Source organism: Callithrix jacchus, chromosome Y (genome assembly GCF_049354715.1).
Source record: "Callithrix jacchus isolate 240 chromosome Y, calJac240_pri, whole genome shotgun sequence".
Taxonomy (NCBI): Eukaryota; Metazoa; Chordata; class Mammalia; order Primates; family Cebidae; genus Callithrix; species Callithrix jacchus.
In genome coordinates this window covers 7,560,334-7,580,296 of record NC_133525.1, presented here as the reverse complement: position 1 = coordinate 7,580,296, position 19,963 = coordinate 7,560,334, and the positions used below count along the sequence as shown (strand labels likewise).

The following is a 19,963-nucleotide window of genomic DNA, read 5'->3' as shown; positions in this document are numbered from 1 at the left end:
ATCTTTTCTCTCATATTTATGATTGATACAGCTAACAACTGCTGAAATTTAGCTAAATATACCAAGTCCTAATTACATAAGTCAAGCAATATAATCTCAATATAATGCACATCAAATAACATTGGTACAGTAAGAGATATAGTCTTAACATAACTACAATCTTAATCCTGACTCTAATATAACCACGTAAAACCTTCATTTAAAATGAACTATATACCTTTTGTTTTCATACCTAACAATGACTAGAAACCAGGATAGTTACCAACTGTAATCAAGCCAAAAACGATAGCTAAGATACTTTTAAAAATCTTACCTCTGTATGTCGAACTATCAAGGCTTTTATTTTCACTGAGGATCCGACATAAATGCAAACTAAAACAAAATAGAAAATATGTGTTTCAATTTCCACCCTAACAAGAGATGCTTCTTACAGAGCAAATTATATCAACTGACAAATAAAAAAAAATAATCAAGCATTTATCCTGCCTTTCATATACTAACTGTACCACTGGGTAACCCATAGAAGATTAGAAATATCTCTGTAGTAAAAAAGAAGGAATTATGCAATTAGAATATCACCATTTTAAGATCCCTAATTAAAGAATCTAGGCATCTACCAATGGCTACTCACATTACAAAAATAGACTATGAAACATTACGTGCCTCCAGATTCTGAGAAAGAAAACACCACGCAGGCTAGATACGGTGGCTCACGCCTGCAATTCCAGCAGAGTGAGACCTTATCTCACCAAAAAAAAAAAAAAAAAAGAAGAAGAAGAAGAAGAAAAGAAAAGAAAGCATCACCCACCTATGAAGTTGTCTTGTGGGTAGGGAAACACCAATCAAAATCTGATCAAGCCATCTAGATACAACTAACAATTTACAGAAAAAGTTCACAGGGGTATATATTAAGAGATACCATAGGGATACAATCACCAAAATTCAAACTACGGGAAAATCTAATAGAGAGTGACCCAATCTCTTGAACAAATTGCAAGAAAAAATAGAAAAATATAATAAAATATAAAAGAAGAGGGCAAAAGAGGAAAAGAACAGAAGAGCTCCAAAACAGAAAAACAATTAACAAAATGGCAGCAGTAGTAAGCCCTTTCCTATCACTAAGTACCTTAAATGTAAGCTCTTAACTCCATGTCAAAAGACAAAGTATCTAAATTGGTTTGTTTTGTCTCTTTGTTTTTTGCTGTTTTTTTTTTTTCTTTTTTAACATGAAGTTTAGCTCTTATTGCCCAGGCTGGAGTGCAATGGCCCAATCTCGGCTCACCACAACCTCCACCTCCCAGGTTCAAGTGATTCTCCTGCCTTAGCCTCCCCAGTAGCTGGGACTACAGGCATGCACTGCCACACCTGGCTGATTTTGTATTTTTAGTAGAGAGGGGGTTTCTCAGTGTTGGTCAGGCTGGTCTCGACCTCCTGACCTCAGGTGATCCACCAACCCTGGCCTTCCTAACTGCTGGAATTACAGGCATGAGCCACTGCACCCGGCTAAACTGATTTTTTTTTTTTTAAGATGAGCTGGTTTTGTCAAAAAAGCTGTATGCTGTCTACAAGAAACTAGTTTTAGATTTAAGGACACAGATAGGCTGAAAGTGAAAGGATGAAAAAAGATACTCCATTCAAATGTTAGCCGAGAGAGAACAGGGGTGGCTATGCTTATATTAGACGAATACACTCTGAAAATATAACAATTATACATATATACACATACCACATCAGAGTACAAAAGTGTATGAATATATGTGACAGAGCTGAAGAAAAAAATGGACACCAACACAGTAACGTAGGAAATTTCAATATACTGCTTTCCATAGACTATCCAGACAAAGGTTAATAAGGAAACAGAAGACTTGAATAATACCACAAGCCAAATGGATTTAACAGACATATATATATATATATATAAAACATGTGACCCAAGATAAGGAGACTACATTCTTCTCAAGCACACACAAACCATTTTCCAGGCTCTAACATGTGATCTAACCTTCTGATCATTAGATCACAAAATAATAACAAATTTTAAAAGATTGGAAAATATTCCAAACAGAAGAGAATAAAACTAGATATCAGTACCAGAAGGAAAATTGGAAGGTTCACAATTATGTGGACATTAAACACATTCTTGAACAACCAAAGAATCAAAGAACAAAATCAAAAAGGAAATTCAAAAATATCCTGAGATAAATGAAAATGAAAACACAAATACCAAAATATATGAGATGCAGCAAAAGCAGTTCAAAAGAGGAAATTTATAGCAATAAATGCTTTTTTTTTTTCTTTTTTTGGACATAGTATCTCATTCTATCACCCAAGCTGGACTCCAATGGCAAAATCCTGGCTCACTGCAGCCTCAATCTTCTAGGCTCAAGTGATCGTCCCACCTCAGCCTCAGCGGTCCCCCCACCCCCATACCCCAGTAGCTAGGACCACAGGTACATGTCCCATGTCCAGCTAATTTTGTATTTGGAGAGACAGGGTTTCACCATGTTACCCAGGCTGGTCTTGAACTCCTGAGCTCAAGCAATCTGTCCACCTTAGCCCCGCACAGTTCTAGGAATACAGGTGTGAGCCACTGAGCTTGACCTATAAACACCTTATTTTTTTAAATCTCAAATAAACTGCCTACCTCAAAACTTCAAGGAAGTAGAAAAAGAAGAACACAGTCCAAAATTAATAGAAGGAAGGAAATAACAAAGATTAGGTCAGAAACAACTGAAATAAAAAATTAAAAAACAAAACAAAACAAAACAAAAATCGTCTGGGCATGGTGGCTCACACTTGTAATCCTAGCACTTTACAGGCCAAAGCTGGCAGATCACTTGAGCTCAGGAATTCAAGACCAGCCTGGGCAACATAGTGAAACCCTGTCTCTACAAAAAAAATACAAAAACTTAGCCAGGCATGGTGGCCCATGCCTGTAGTCCCAGCTACTTGGGGAGCTCAGGTGGGAGGATCACTTGAGACAAGGAGGTCAAGGCTGCAGTGAGCCAAGATAGCGCCACTGCACTCCAGCCCGGGTGACAAAGTGAGACCTTATCTCAATTTAAAAACAATGATGAAATGAAGAAAAGGAAAAAAAAAAAAATCAAAATTAAGAGTTGGTGTTTTTTTAAAAAGGAACTACAAAACTGACAAATCTCTAGCTAGACATTTAATAAAGAAAAAATTCAAATAACATTAGAAAAAGAGAAAATATTACAACAAATTACACAGAAAAAAAAGAAAAGGAATTTAAGAGGCTACTATACCACGATACCAGAGCCAGACAAAAGCGTTACAAAAAAAGAAAATTACAAGTCAATGTATCTTATAAACACAGATGAAAATATCCTCAACAAACACCAGCAAACAGAATTTAACAGCATATTAAAAGGATCATTTACCGGCTAGGCACAGTGGCTCACGCCTGTAATCCCAGCACTTTGGGAGGCCGAGGCGGGCAGATCACAACATCAGGAGTTTGAGACCAGCCTGACCAACATGATGAAACTCCATCTCTACTAAAAATACAAAAATCCGCCACCAGTGGTGGCATGCACCAGTAACCCCTCTTACTCATGAGGCTGAGACAGGAGAATTGCTTGAACCCAGCAGGTGGAGGCTGCAGCAAGCCGAGATTACGCCACTGCACTCTAGCCTGGGTAACGGAGCAACACTCCGGCTCAAAAGAAAGGAAAAAAATCATTCACTACGATCACAATGGTTTTATCCCTGGGATGCAAAGATAATACAACATACACTAAAGGTGACACACTAATAGAATGAAGGATAAAAATCATTTCATCATCTCATTAGATGGCAAAAAAAATTGACAAAATTTAATACCCTTTTATGATAAAACTCTCAACAATTAACTATAGAGGCTGAGTGCAGCGGCTCACACCTGTAATCCCAGCACTTTGCGAGGCCAAGGCAGGAAGATCACTTGGGGTCAGGAGTTGGAGATCAGCCTCGCCAATATGGTGAAACCACACCTCTTCTAAAAATATTAAAATTAGCTGGGTGTGGTGGGACGTGCCTATAATCCCAGCTACTTGGAAGGCTGAGGCAGGAGAACCACTCAGACCCAGGAGGTGGAGGCTACAGTGTTGCAGGGAGCCGAGATCTCACCACTGCACACCAGCCTGGGTGACAGAGCAAGACTCCGTATCAAAAAAATATACATACTAACTATAAAAAGAATGTTCCTCAACACACACACAAAGAAGGCCATAAAGAACAAGCCCACAGGTAACATTATATTCCACAGTGAAAAGCTGAAAGTTTTTCCTGTAAGATTAGGTACATGCCGACTGTCACCACTTCTATTCAACAGAGTACTAAAAGTCCTTGCCAGAGCAATTAGGCAAAAAGAAAAAATCAAAGTCATCCAAACAAGAAAAGAAGTAAAATTGTCTCTGCTGACAAAATGATCTTATATTTAGAAAATCCTAATGACTACACCATCAAGTTGTTAGAAATAATAAACACACTGTATCCATCAAGGTGAAAAGATATTTAGAAATAAAATAAATAATAATTAGGTTAAAGTCACAGGATATAAAAATCAACACACAAAAATAGGCAGCGCGTCTATATACTAACAATGAACTACCTGAAAAAAATCTTTTTATTCCACTTAAAAGAGCTACATTATAGCATTCCAAGAATGACGAAAAGAGAGAAATAATAAATATGAAAGCGCTACAAAAAATAAGATACTTAGGAAGAAATTTAACCATGGAGGTGAAAGATCTATAAACCACAAACTATGCTGATGACAGAAACTGAAGACAAAAAAAAAAAAAAATGGAAAGATATGCCATGTTCATTAATTAGTATAATTAAGATTGTTTAAAAAAATGTTCATGCTACCCAAAGAGATAAAAAGACTCAATACAATCTCTATCAAGGCACCGATGACATTAGTCACAGAAACAGAACAATCCTTAAATTCATTTGGAACTAAAAAACAAACAAGCAAACAAACTAAAAACAAATAGCCAAAGCAATATTGAACAAAAAGAAAAAACCTAGAAGTATCACCCTATTTGACTTCAAACTAAAGTTGGCCCACTGTATCCAAAGGGGATTGGTTCCAGGACCATCTTCCACACACACCAAATTCACAGATGCTCAAAAGTCCCTTTTATACAGCATATATACAGTCATTCCTCTGTATCTGCAGGTTCCACATCTGCGGATGCAACCAACTGTAGATAGAAAATACGTAGTCAGCCCTCCATATCCACAGCTTTTGACCTAGAGTTGGTTGAATTGGTGGATGGGGCCAACAAACTAAAGATAAGGCCCGCCAACTGTATATTACAAAGCTACAGTAATTAAAACAGCATGCCGCTGGCATAAAAACAGAAGCATCAACCAATGGAACAGAATAGAGAACCCTGATATTAACACATGCATTTACAGTCAATTAATTTTCAACAAAGGGTACCAAGAACACATAATGGGAAAAACACAGTCCCTTCAATAAAGAATATTAGGAAAACTTAATATCTGTACACAGAATGATGAAATGGGACACTTATTTCACACCATATACAAAAATCAAGTCAAAATGTATTAAAGACTTAAATGTAAGACGTGGAACTATAAAAATCCTAAAAGAAAAAATAGGGGGAGAGCTACCCGACATTGGCCTGGGTTATAATTTTTTAGATTTGACCCCAGAAGCTCAAGTAACCAAAGGAAAAACAGACAAATGGGATTACATCAAACAAAAAAGTTTCTACACAGGAGGCCGGGTGCAGTGGCTCATGCCTGCAATCCTAGCACTTTGGGAGGCCGAGGCGGGCAGATCACCTGTGGTCAAAAGTTTGAGACCAGCCTGGCCAACATGACAAAACCCCCATCTCTACTGAAAATACAAAACTTCATCAGGCATGGTGGCGCATGCCTGTAATCCCAGCTACTAAGGAGGCTGAGGCAGGAGAATCGCTTGAACCCAGGAGGCAGAGATTGCAGTGAGCTGAGATCTCACCACTGAAATCCAGCCTGGGCAACAGAGCAAGATTGTATCTCAAAAAAAAAAAAAAAAGTCTTTACACAGGAAAAAAAAAACAATTAATTAACAATGTGATGGAGACAGCGTATGGATTTGGAGAAAATACCTGCAAGCCAAATGTCTAATATGGAGTTAATACCCAAAATATATAAAGAACACAACTCAGGAAAACAGCCCCATTTTAAAATGGGCAAAGGATTTGAGAAGGTATTTCTCAAAAGACATGCAAGTAACCAACAGGAAGAAAAAAAAAGCTCAAAATCACTACCAGGGAAATGCAAATTTAAACTACAATGAGTTATCACCTCACACCTGTCAAAATGGCTATTACCAAAAAGCCAAAAAAATAAGTGTTGAATAAGTAGATAAAAGGGCACTCTTGCAAAGCGTGGTGGCTCAGGTAATCCTAGCCTTTTGGGAGACTGAGGCATGAGAACTGCTTGAGTCTAGGAGTTCGAGACCAGCCTGAGCAACCCAGCAAGACCCCGTCTCTACAAAAAAATTTTTTTAATTAGCAGGTCATGGTGGCATGTGCCTATAGACCCAGACACTTGGGAGGCTGAGGAAAAAGGATCACTTGAGTCCAGGAGTTCAAGGCTACAGTGAGCTATGAATACACCACTGTACTCCAATCTGGGTGACAAAGGAAGAGCCTGTCTCTCTAAAAGATAAAATAAAATAAAGTAAAGCAACTGTTACGGAAACATTATAGAGATTCCTCAAAATATTAGAAGTAGAACTACTACCACATGATCCAGCATTCCTACTTCTCAGTATTTATCCAAAAGAATTTAGGTCAGGATCTCAAAGAGATAGCTGCACTCCCACATTCACTGCAGCATTATTTACAATAGCCTAGAGGTAGAAACAACCTAAATGTCCACCAACAGAAGAGCGAACAAAGAATACATGGTGTACATCTATGAAATCAAACATTATTCAGCCATAAAAAAGAAGAAAATCCTGTTACATGCTACAACGTGGATAAATCTTAAGGACAGTATGCTAAGGTAAGAAGCCAGTCGCAGGAAAAATACCGTATGATTCCACTTATATAAAGTATCTACAGCAGTCAAACTCAGAAGCAAAATGTAGACTGGCGGTTGTCAGAGGCTGCCGGAAGGGGAAAATGGGGAGTTGGTGCATAATGGGTATAAAGTTCAGCTCATAGAAGATGGAAAAGATCAAGAGAAGATCTGCTAACATTGTACTTGCAGTTGACAATATTGTACCACTCACTTAAAATTTCTTAAGATGGTAGATCTCATGTTTTTGGTTTTTTTTTTTTTTTTAAACCACATTAAAAAAGAAAAGTTGTCCATTTTGTCAAATCCTGAGCCCTGAGAACATGTTGTTTGGGTGTTGCTGTTTTTTTTTTTTTTTTTTTTTTTTGACGAAGTCTTTCTCTGTCACTCAGGTTGGAGTGCAGTGGTGCGATCTTGGCTCACTGTAGCCTCCACCTCCCAGACTCAAGCAATCCTCCTGCCTCAGCCTCCTGAGTAGCTGGGATTACGGGCATGCACACCATGCCTAGCTAATTTTTGTATTTTCAGTAGAGACGGAGTTTCCCCATGTTGGCCAGGCTGGTCTCGAACTCCTGACCTCAAGTGATCTGCCCGCCTCAGCCTCCCAGAGTGCTGAGATTACAGGAGCGAGCCACTGCACCTGGCCAAAGATGTATTTTTTTTTTAACAACACATCCTTTTAATAGCCTATGTGATGAAATTTAAAAGTTTGCATAATTTCTGCCACACACCCAAATACAACCAGCCTATTTGTCTACAGGTAAAGCACTTGGGCAAACTGTCTAGCTGAACTAGCCTGATATTAGAAAACACCAATTTTTTTACTTGAAAGAATGACTAAAAGACAAACCATGATTATTGAGACATGGGTCTTTCACAGGAATTTTCTCAAAAATTGGTTCTTCTCAAAAAAAAAAAAAAAAAAAAAAAAAGGAAAACCAGCAGAGTATTTGCTGCCAATGACACACTTTTACACTGTCAGTGGGAGTGTAAATTAGTTCAACCATTGTGGAAGATAGTGTGACGATTCCTCAAGGGTCTAGAACCAGAAATACCATTTGACCCAGCAATTCCATTACTGGGTATATACCCAAAGGATTATAAATAATTCTACTATAAAGACACATGCACATCTATGTTTACTACAGCACTATCCACAAAAGCAAAGACTTGGAACCAACCCAAATGCCCACCAATGATTAAGAGTGGGTAAAGAAAATGTGGCACATATACACCATGGAATACTATGCAGCCATAAAAAAGAATGAGTTCATGTCTTCTGCAGGGACATGAATGAAGCTAGAAACCATCGTTCTCAGCAAACAGAGGAACAGAAAACCAAACACATCTTCTCACTCATAAGTGGGAGCTGAACAATGAAAACACATGGACACGGGGAGGGGACATCACAAACCGGGGCCTGTAGAGGGCTGGGGGGTAACAGGAGGGAGAGCATTAAGACAAACACCTAATGCATGCAGGGCTTCAAACCTAGATGACTGGTTGATAGCTGCAACAAACCATCATGGCACATATATACCTATGTAACAAACCTGCACATTCTGCACATGTATCCCAGAACTTAAAGCAAACTTAAAAAAAAAAAAACATAGTTGTAATGCATACAGTGAAACCCACAAAAAACTCAAATATAGACTACATAAAGAACCCCTACAAATCAACGAGGGAAATGCAAGCACCTCAATAGCAAAAAAGGCAAAAGATATAATAGAGGCCTTTCGCAAAAAGAAATAAGAACTCCAGGCCGGACGTGCTGGCTCACACCTGTAATGCAAGCACTTTGGGAGGCCAAGGCGGGTAAATCACCTGAGTGGAGTTCAAGACCAGCTTGCACTACATGGTGAAACCCCATCTCTACTAAAAATACAAAAATTAGCCAGGTGTGGTGGCACACACCTGTAATCCCAGCTACTCAGGAGGCTGAGGCACAAGAATTGCTTTAACTCGGGAGGCAGCAGTTGCAGTGAGCCAAGCTCACACCACTACACTCCAGCCTGGGTGACAAAGCAAGAAACTGTCTCAAAAAAAAAAAAGAAGAAGAAATAAGTACTCCAAATGACCAACAACATATAAAGAGATGCTGATGAAAATATAAGCCACAATAAAATACCATTACATACATATTTACAAAAATTTAAGTCTGACAATATCAAAATGTAGTGACAATGTGAAACAAGGTCAACTCAAATACTACTGGTGGGAGTATACATTGAAATAGGTTGGCAATATGTCACAGAGCTAATGTGTAACCTATAACCCAGAGATTCTATACCTAGTATATACTCCACAAAAACACATGCTTGTATATACTAAAACTGGCGTATAATGTTTCTATTGGCACTGTTAGTAGTAGCCAAAAAACTAGAAGCAATAAAAATCAACAGAACAGCATGAAAAATAAACAAATACTGGTATATAATGGAATATTTTGCAACTATGAAAATGAATGAACCAAAAAAAAAAAAAAAAGGAAAATGAATAAACTGCAAACACCTACAACATGGATGAATCCTAAAGTCCTAATTGTCAAGTGAAAGCAGCCAGATATGGTCAGATAAATATTCAATGATTTCGTTTATACGAATTTCAAGGAAAAAACTAAACATATTGGGTAATGACACTGTGAACAAAAGCAAGAAATTTCCTTTGAGTTGAAGCTGCAAGATTAAAAAGAGAAAAATCAAGAAAGAGGAAAACCATAAATGTCAGGATAATGGTCACTACATGGGAGTTGGGAAAGGTTTGATCGGAAAGAGGGTATGTTGCCTTGACCTGGGCGTAAGTTACATGGGTGTGCATTTTACAGTGATTTTATATTGAGGTTTCATGCACTTCTCTGTATTTTTGTTACATTTCGCAATATAGAAGGAAGATTATTCCAAGTTGCAAAAGCCTTTAAAGTAAAGAGAGCCAACGAATTCATATAGAAGAGTTTCTTACTCTTTTATATCTATTAGTCCTTTTTCTAGTCGATGAAACAAATAATTTATTTAAGACTTAGGCAGGGGTATAATAAGACAAATGTAACATTCACAAATGGTAGTTTCTTTAAGAATCCCTGGTGCTCTTCCATGAGTGAATTACGTAGGGAGAAGAGCACAGATAAATCTACTTGTTGGGGGAAAATTCTTAAGTGTTTGTTTTTAGTTTCCTGTTATAACTAAGGAATTCCCGTTTCATTGTTTAACTTAAGACTTATTTATATGTATCACATCTAAGGCTAAATAAGATGCCAGATTACAATCATCCACAGAGATGATCTACTTTGCAGATTATACATAACCTTGCAGCTCACCTCTGTGTCTTATGATTATATCAATACTCTATCATTCAGGATGAGCGGGGTAAGCTTATTAAAAGTCAACAGAGTAAACTTTTGCTGGTCAACAATTCACTTCTAGGTCTCACAAAATTATGTTCACAACCAAAGAATAAAAAGGCAATGCAGGCCAGGCGCGGTGGCTCAAGTCTGTAATCCCAGCATTTTGGGAGGCCGAGGTGGGTGGATCACGCGGTCAAGAGATGGAGACTATCCTGGTCAAAATGGTGAAACGCCGTCTCTACTAAAAATACAAAAAATTAGCTGGGCACGGTGGCACGTGCCTGTAATCCCAGCTACTCGGGAGGCTGAGGCAGGGGAATTGCCTGAACCCAGGAGGCGGAGGTTGCGGTGAGCCGAGACAGCGCCATTGCACTCCAGCCTGGGTAACAAGAGTGAAACTCCGTCTCAAAAAAAGGGCAATGGAAGCTGTAGCTCACACCTGCAGTCCCAGAACTCTGGGAGGCTAAGATAGGTGCATCACTTGAGGTCAGGAGTTTGAGACCAGCCTGGCCAACATGATAAAAACCCATCTCCACTAAAAATATAAAAATTGAGTGAGTGGGGTGGTATGCACCTGTAATCCCAGCTACTCTGCAGGCTGAGGCCAGAGAATCGCATGAACCCAAGAGACAGAGGTTGCAGTGAGCTGAGATCGCATCGCTGCGCTCCAGCCTGGGCAACAGAGCGAGACTGTCTCCAAAAAAAAAAAAAAAAAAAAAAAAAGGCAATGGAGAGCATTTACTAAATTAAATATTTCGTTTAAAAATGTCAGGTCAGGCACGGTGGCTCACACCTGTAATCCCAGTACTTTGGGAGGCCAAGGTGGGTGAATCACTTGAGGTCAGGAATCCAAGACCAGCTTGAGTAACATGGTGAAACCTGGTAACATCACTTGAGCTCAGGAGTTCAAGACCAGCTTGAGTAACATGGTGAAACCCTGTCTCTACCAAAAACACAATTAGCAGAGCATGGTGGCACATGGCTGTGGTCCCAGCTACTCGGGAGGCTTAGGTAGGAGGATCGCCAGAGCCCAGGAAGTTGAGACTGCAGTGAGCCATGATCACACCACTGTACTCCAGCCTGCACTCTACGGTGACAGAGCGAGATCCCATCTCAAAAACAAAAAACAAAAGCAAAAAAAGAAAATGTCATTTAGCTATTAAACATTTCTCACTAAAAAAGAAAAATAATTCTGAGAGTACCTTACAAATGGTAAGCTGGTTTAAGTTTGGTCCCAAGTACATTCAACTACCTCCCTGGAGAACTAGACAGGCCTTCAAATGGGTTGAGAAGAGAACAGTGATTAAGAACACTGCTTAAGGTTGGATATGGTGGCTCATGCCTGTAATCCCAACACTTTGGGAGGCTGAGGTAGGAGATCACTTTAGCACAGGAGTTCAAGAACAGCCTGGCCAACAAGTGACACCCCGTTTCTACAAAAGAAAAGAAAATTAGCCAAGTGTGGTAGCACTTGCCTATAGTCCCAGCTACTTGGGAGGTTGAGCTGGGAGGATCGCTTAAGCCTGAAGCTCGAGGCTACAATGAGTGGTGACCATACCACTGCACTCCAGCCTGGGGAAAAGAGACCCTGTCTCAAAAAAAGAAAACAAAAACACTGATTAAGCCTCTAATTTCACAAAATATGTTAAACCTACAGTAAGTTTATCTGGAATATAAAACAAAATCTTCCAGTAGGCAACACAGAAATAACATCTGCTTCAGACTAGCATCAGAAGATATAACCTAAAAATGTCTGCCATCTAGGTCTTTTGTGGAGAGGAGATACATAAGTACATCAAGGTTGCTTCAATATTTACTTTGAAATATTAAAATAATTCCCTCTGTGGGTTCTCACTTCCCCTATAGGGTCAATTCCCTTTAGAATATAATACCAGGGGCCAGGCACAGTGCCTCGCGCCTATAACCCCAGCACTTTAAAGAGGCTGAGGAGGGCAGATCACTTGAGGCCAGGAGTTTGAGACTAGCCTGGCCAGTACAGTGAAACCCTGTCTCTACTAAAACTACAAAAATCAGCTGGGCTTGGTGGCGCATGCCTGTAAACCCAGCTACTCAGGAGGCTGGAGCAGGAGAATCACTTGAACCCAGGAGGCAGAAGTTGCAGTGGGCCAAGATCACACCACTGCACTCCAGCCTGAGCAACAGAGTGAGACTCTGTCTCAAAAAAAATTTTTTTAAAACAATTCTCCATATAACAATGGATTTGTTTTCTCACATTTTCCATAGCATTATTTCTATTTAACAATCTTAATGCATGTCTTTTGCAAAAAGCCTTCCAATCGCTGGGGGGAAGGGGTTGCGTCAAGTGTTCCAAACTCCTACCTAGGCTAACGGTACAGTCATCATTATATTACTTTAAGAAATAACTGAAATATAATTCTGTATTGTCAGTCACCAGGCTATAAACATGTTCATTAGGACACAGATGACAATGTCATCATGAACTATTAGTTAGAATCTCAAAGATTTGGTCAAATTGTGTATGGAATCATTGAAAGGTTATTACAATAAGGCAATGTACTTGCATAATAGATACTTATATTTCCCTACTATAAAAGAGGTATTCCTTTGGCTGGGCGCAGTGGCTCACGCCTGTAATGTAATGCCAGCACTTTGGGAGGCTGAAGTGGGAGGATCACTTGAAGCCAGGAGTCTGTGACCAGCCTGGGCAATATAGCAGAACCCCATCCCTACACATAAAAATCTTTTTAATTAGCCAGACATGGTGGCATGCACCTGTAGCCCCAGTTATTCAGGAGGCTGAGGCGGGAAGATCCCTTGAGCCAGGGTTAAGCCTGCAGTAAGCCGTGATCACATGACTGTACTTCAGCCTAGGTGACAAAGCAAGACCCTGTCTCAAAGTAAAATTAGTTAAAAATAACTTTTTAAGAAATAAAACAGGTATCCCTTAGTTATAACAGGTAACTAAAAACAAACACTAAGAATTTTCCCCCAACAAGTAGAAGTATCTGTGCTCTTCTCCCTAAGTAATTCACTCATAGAAGACCACCAAGGATTCTTAAAGAAACTACTGTTTCTGAACGTTACCTCTGTCTTACTATGCACCTGCCTAATGGTTTTAGGTCACTAACCTAAAGTATAGGGAAAGAAACAAACAAAACTACCTCTAATAGTTGCCCACTTTAACATGGCTTAAAAATAATCAAATTTTCTGTCTCAGTCCAAATTCAAGTTATTTTAATCCTTTAAGAGCTTTCAGATACTTTTTACCATTTTTCCATTTTTTTTAATTTAATTTTTTAAAAATAAAAATAGAGACAGGTTCTTGCTATATTGCCCAGGACTCTCCTGGGCTCAGGCAATCCTTCCTCCTGATTCAGCTGCCCAAGTAGCTGGGATTACAGGCGTGTGCCACAGTCCATACTACCTCACATGCCACCACCTTAGGCTTTCATTTTTTCTACTCTTAAAACAGTTTACTGCTATTATGAAGATGCTGTCTCAGGTCCCTGAGAACGAGGACAGACTCTATTTTCTGTCAAAAGATGTATAAAAAAACTGAATAAAATGTCCGAAGTTCCTTCAAGGACTTAAAAGATATTTTGTGAATACTTCTTAACATGAATATACAGCTTTTCATCCAACTTGTTCCCTTTTCCATTAAAAAGGAAATACAGACACGAACTTAAACTACTTAATTATGCTCACATCTCAAATTTGGCTTTCATATATAAAAGGCTGATGTTCATTTACACTTCACTTAATTCTTTAAAACAAGACAATGAAAAGGTTAAATGAGGTTAAGCAAAGTGCTACCTCTATTACCATTTGTTGAACAGAGACATAACCCACAAAATTGAATACTGGAACAATATAGTTTTATCTTGTGGAAACATGCATTTAAAAGAAAAGGAAAGAGGAAATGTTTAAAAAAAAAAAAAAAAAAAGACAACAGGAGTTGCCATGCTTACAGTAGGCAAAAAGCAGAAGGATATTAACAGCGCTCACCCCACCTTAACATTAAAGCATTCTAGAATAATTTTTTTTTTTTTTTAACAAACAAAGCCTATACAACCTCCTGACATTGCTTCAACATTCTCTGAAGAATGTTTCTCTTCCCAGGAAAACAGACTAAGACTTATACTTAGCTCATGAATAGAGGTCAAAATGGGAAATTAAATACCAAATGAAAACTGAGACATCAAGAAAAGGTTTCACATAAAGCTTCGGCTGAATTTGAAGCAACTTTGCGAGGAAAAAAAGACTCAACCACCAAGACTAAAATTTCTTAGAATGATTATATCCCTTTACCTAGAATCCTCCAGAAATTCAGATCAGATGGCATGTTTTGAACATCCAAATGTACTTAATAAGTTCTAGAGTGTCTAAAATCGTGTAGTAGCAGCAGAAAAAGCAGCAATCGCGTAGTAGCAGGAGAAAAATAGCAATCAAAACATTTGACAATTAAATTTAAAAATTTTTTAACTACCATTAATAAGATAGCAACCTAACCAAACTTTCTAACTGAAATACCTAAATAAGCTACTTAAACAGATGATACTCAACAAACATTAGTATTTCAAAATTAGGCTAAGTATTAACATGAGGCTAGCATCTTCAGATTAAGATCAATTCTCCATTTAGGTTGCTTGTAAAAAAGAAATGCTGAGCTTACTGTGTTAATGATTTCTACTAAAAACAGAATTCTACGCTGGATCTACCAGTACATGCAAGCTTATTCGCTTCACCATGGCAAGTTCTATGTTAATATAAAGAGACTAATTTCAAGAAACTAATTTCAAAATTAAATATTTAAACACATATGTTTCACAATCTGAAAGAGTTTACATTTGGATATAAAGCATTACTGGAAATGACAATTACATTTTGGTAGTCCTCCTTCGCCCTTCTGATCCCTGTTGGAAAAGGTCTCTTTAAGAGTTCTATAATTTAGCATTTAAAATATTAATTGGTGTATCTCTGGAAACATAATGGGGTATCTAGGTATGTGATGGATGGACCATTCAGATAGGCAAAAAACAGTTTTACTTTTCTCCTTAATTACCTAATAAAAACATTCTCCAAAGACAAGACCTTCCATTTAATAGACAGTTGTTTTTCATGGGGTACAACTGACAATCTGCCCTATCTAAAAGTTATAAAATGCCCCATACATCTCATGTGTTGCTTTCAACACTAGTTGACCACCATCCCCAGAAAGATTTACACTGGTAAGAAGTGACAGACAAGAAACAAATTAACAACCTGATGAAATACATCGTATTATTTTTTAAAAAGATGATTTTCAGTCAACTTAAAGCTTTTCTGCCAATTTACCTTGTTAAAAAGGAAAAATTCACCCAAGGTATAATTTTAAATGTTGGTCATATTCTAAATGCCAAATCTGTAAACAGATTCACTAATAACTTGTTGGCATACTACCTTCATTTCCAGTTGCTGTTTTATATTTCAGAAACTGTTTTCAGACAAAGGAAAAAGGTTTTTTTGTAATATGTTTGCACCACCATGTAGTCTGCCTAACAAAATGAAAATGGTAACATCTATCCTTAGGAAGATAGGGAAACTCCCAAGACATGCTATATGCGGCAAAGTTTTCACAGAGGGAAAACAGGTCAAATAAACAAAAACTAAGTACTGGATGGTGATGTGTTTAACTAAAGCAGCTCATTATGTTACACAACTTTATCTTCGTGTAACAGAATGCAATCATAAAACTGACTATACTGATTTGGATCTACCATAATTCAAAACACATTCCACAAATCATGCAATAACTACATACATATAAGTTCTAATAAGGTTTTAAGCAGCTCTTCACACATGGCAACCATGACAGGTAGCATGTATTATGTAAATATACATAATGTAAACCTAAAATTCCATTTAAACTAGGTATTTCGACCTCCTATGTAACTTTTTCTCCAACCACTAACGGTCCGAAGCCAAGCAGAATTTCACCTGTAGCCCTAATACCTTTCATTCTAAGGTGGGAGCAATAATAGTAAAACGGAGGCTGAGGCCAGCGGATCACGAGGTCAGGAGATGGAGACCATCCTGGCTAACACAGTGATACCCCGTCCCTACTAAAAATACAAAAAAAAAAATAGCCAGGCGTGGTGGCATGTGCCTGTAGTTCCAGCTACTCAGGAGGCTGAGGCAGGAGACTCGCTTGAACCCGGGAGGCGGAGGTTGCAGTGAGCCAAGATCGCACCACTGCCCTCCAGCCTGGGTGACAGAGCCAGACTGCATCTCAAAAAAAGAAAAAGTAGCTGAAAGGAAAAAGCTGAGCAAACTACAAAGATGACAGCCCCTAAATAAATGAGCTGGCTTTCAAAGTAAATAAAACAGCGAACTGCTTTATCAGTTTTGGGGGGATTACCCTAATACGGATGAAGCTAACAGTCTGGCTGGGTAACTTCCCATCTGCACTTCCCAAAACTTGATGGCTGTCAACTAGTTTATCAAACACGATCGCTATTTGTTAACTAGCACGTAGGAGGATTAGGAAAATGTTCACTACGGTTAAAAACGAAGGTTTATCAAACAGTCTTTCCTGGAAATTAATAAACCAGTAAGAATTCTAAGCATCTGTTGAAGGGGGCGGGGCGTGTATTGAACCAAAAGAAATCTGGGGCATAGTCCCTGTCTTTCAAGGGCCTCTCAATTCATTCGAGTGCAAGAATAAATACACGTGAAGGAGTCAGAGACGAATTAATTGCTAACCTGAGTGGTACAGACTTTAAGCGCAAGAGCTGTCCTGAGAAGTTTAAATATCTAAAGGTTGGAATAATATTACTTTTAATAGCTATCACTTGAGCACTTACTATAAGCCAAGTGCTTTACAGGCATTATTTAGTCTTCACAACAATCCTTTGAGTAGAGTACTTATTATTCCCAATTTATTCAAGGGGAAACAGTCCAAGGTCACTCAGCTAGTTGAGTGGCTACGACAGCCGCTTATTTAGGCAATTGTAGAGCGCACAGTGTTAAGACTTCATAAAGCAGTGCAGAGGGTGCGGGGGAGGAAGCCACAGAGACTGGCAATATTACAAGCGCGGGATCCGGCAACGCGTTCCTCGTGTTTCGTTCCAAGTAATGAAGTTACAAAGATTTGAATGTTTAGTTCGAGCCACGGTAAACTGGCTACCAGAAATGGAGGGGGGTGGGCAAGGACGACAAAAATTGCAGAGTTAATTTCATTCAGGGTTGAGCTTTAACATCTAAAAATGATCCAGAGAAGGAAATTAGACCCTGTTATTAATATCTGTTCTTAATCCTGTTGTTTGCTTTGCTGATTAAACGACTTTTTCCAGGGGGAGGAAAGGAGGGAGCGCTCTAATTAGTGGGCGAGAAGACTAGGGGTATGGCAAGTTACTGTTTTCGGTGTAACCGGGGGAAAGTTTCACGACTAAAGCAATCGGCTTATCCTAGGTACTTGAGCAGCTTGGATAGTTGCCAGAATTCGTTGCAGTGCCAGGATAAAATGGGGTTTAGGGGACATTTAATGACGAAAGTTGAATGCAACCCGCAATAGCTCTAAGGTGAAAAGACAGAGCCCAGAAATGCCGGTAGTTCTTCAGGGGAAGCGGCCATGCCTGTCACAGTTCCCCACGGTGCCACACGAAGCCGGGACAGTCGGAAGACCGCTCCCCGGGAGGACGAGAGGTGCCAAACTGGGTGCTTCGTGGAGACCCGGGCTTCGCGGCAGCGGACGAAGAGAAGAGGAGGGAGTCCGGGACGGTTCGCCCTCCTCGGACTTCAGGCAGAGGACGCGTCAAGCTCTAAAACTACGGAGTCGAACGGATGCAGAGTGAAGAAATGGAACAGAGAGAAACGGAAAGTCCAAATCGCCCCGGCGCAGCCCGATAAGGATAAAGAAGCCAAGTGAGCTCAAGCGAAGAGGGGAACACAAAAAGAGACCAAGAGGGAGCGCGGAGACCCGCAGGGGCGAACAGGAGTTCTACTAAGAGGCTAAAGGGAGCCAAGCTACCGCAGGCAGCAGCGATTTTTGGGAGGCCAGGGAAGGAAGGAGGTTCGCGGCGGTTAACCGCACGTCTACCAGAGTTCGAAACTCCTAGCTGACCATCGACGCCCGACGCCCGGGTGGGGGACGGGGTACATCTTACTCTCTCAACCTCCCACCACAGGTAAGAGTGAAACTGACACCCTGCCCCGGCCCGGCAGTTCGCCTGCCTCCGGCCGGAACACTCACAATTCGCCTCTCCCTGATTTCTCCCAGTTCTTTATCCACTCTGCTGGAACCACCACAGCCGCGGCCGCCATCTTCCTCCCACTGGTAGCACAGTCGCGGATGTGTAGCACGCGAGCGAAGGGTCAAAGGGTAGCGCCGCCCACGAGGAATGCCGGGAGCTGAGAGTTCGATTTTTGATTTCCCGCCCCGCTTTCCTCCGCACCCAGCGGAAACCTGACGCCCAGCAATCAAGGACGTGAAGGAGACTCCTGGGAAAATTTACGAAGTTTCAAGGCAGGCTGTGCGCTCCGAAGTCCTCCGCCTTACGTCCCATTAGAATAGAGAAATGCCCTCCACGGGCCAACAAGTAGTCCTTATCTTCTTCCGTGATACTTACCCCTGACCACTCATTCACATAGGCATTTTTCAAGCACCTAATATGTGCTAGACACTGGGGATACAGAAATAACGTATGACAGTGTTTGGGAAAGACATAAATATAAGCAAATAAATTACATTACCTCCTGCTGACTGCTGAGATGAAATAATTGGGAAGAGGGGAGCCATTGACTACGTGCCAAGCGTTACATTAATACGACGGATATGACCTAACCCTGTGAAACAAGGATCCACAAGTTCTGACACGCTCAGCGTTGTCCTGCTGTGATTATCACCTTAGGCTAAACTAGGAAGTGCAAGTACCATAAAAAACTAATTGGCTAGGCATGGTGGTTCATGTCTGTAATCCCAGCACTTTGGGAGGCCAAGGCAAGTGGATCGCCTGAAATCAGCAGGTTCAAGACCAGCCTGGCCAACACGGTGAAACCCTTTCAGCACTAAAAATACAATTTTTTTTTTTTAAATAAAAATACACAAATCAGCCAGACGTGGTGGCACGCGCCTGTAATTACAGTTACTCAGCAGGGTGAGGCAGGGAAATCGCTTAAATTCAGTACGTGAAGGCTGCACTGAGCCATGTCGACAGAGTGAAACTCCGTCTCAAAAAAAAAAAAAAAAAAAAGATGAATACAGTATTATTCCTTAATCTACAGATATTTCAAAATTCATCTTTTTTTTCCTTTCCTTTCCTTTTCGTTTTTGAGACAAGGCCTTGCTCTGTCACCCAGGCTGGAGTACACTGGTACGATCATGGTTCATTGCGGCCTCAACTTCGCCGGAGTCAAGCTACCCTCCCACCTTCGCTTCTTGAGTCGCCGGGACTACACATGCGCATCTCCATGATCTGCTAATATATATATATTTTTTTTCTAAAGACAGTTTTTCATCACATTGCCCAGGCTGGTCTGAAACTCCTGGCTTCAAGCTATCCACCCACCTCAGCCTCCCAAAGTGCTAGGATTACAGGCATGAGCCACACAATA

General features: G+C 40.0%; 1 protein-coding gene across 1 annotated transcript in view; it reads right to left on the bottom strand.

Moving 5' to 3' along the window:
- Window positions 1-18,685, bottom strand: part of LOC100390990 (THO complex subunit 2-like) — a 129,955-nt gene extending 111,270 nt beyond the window's left edge. Inside the window, exons 1-2 of the mRNA XM_054251608.2 lie at window positions 18,603-18,685; window positions 314-372 (exon numbers count right to left, since the gene is read on the bottom strand). Coding sequence (XP_054107583.2) covers window positions 314-372; window positions 18,603-18,673 — 130 coding nt within the window. The 5' untranslated portion in view covers window positions 18,674-18,685. The remainder of the gene's footprint in view (window positions 1-313; window positions 373-18,602) is intronic.
- Between the last annotated feature and the right edge of the window lie 1,278 nt (window positions 18,686-19,963).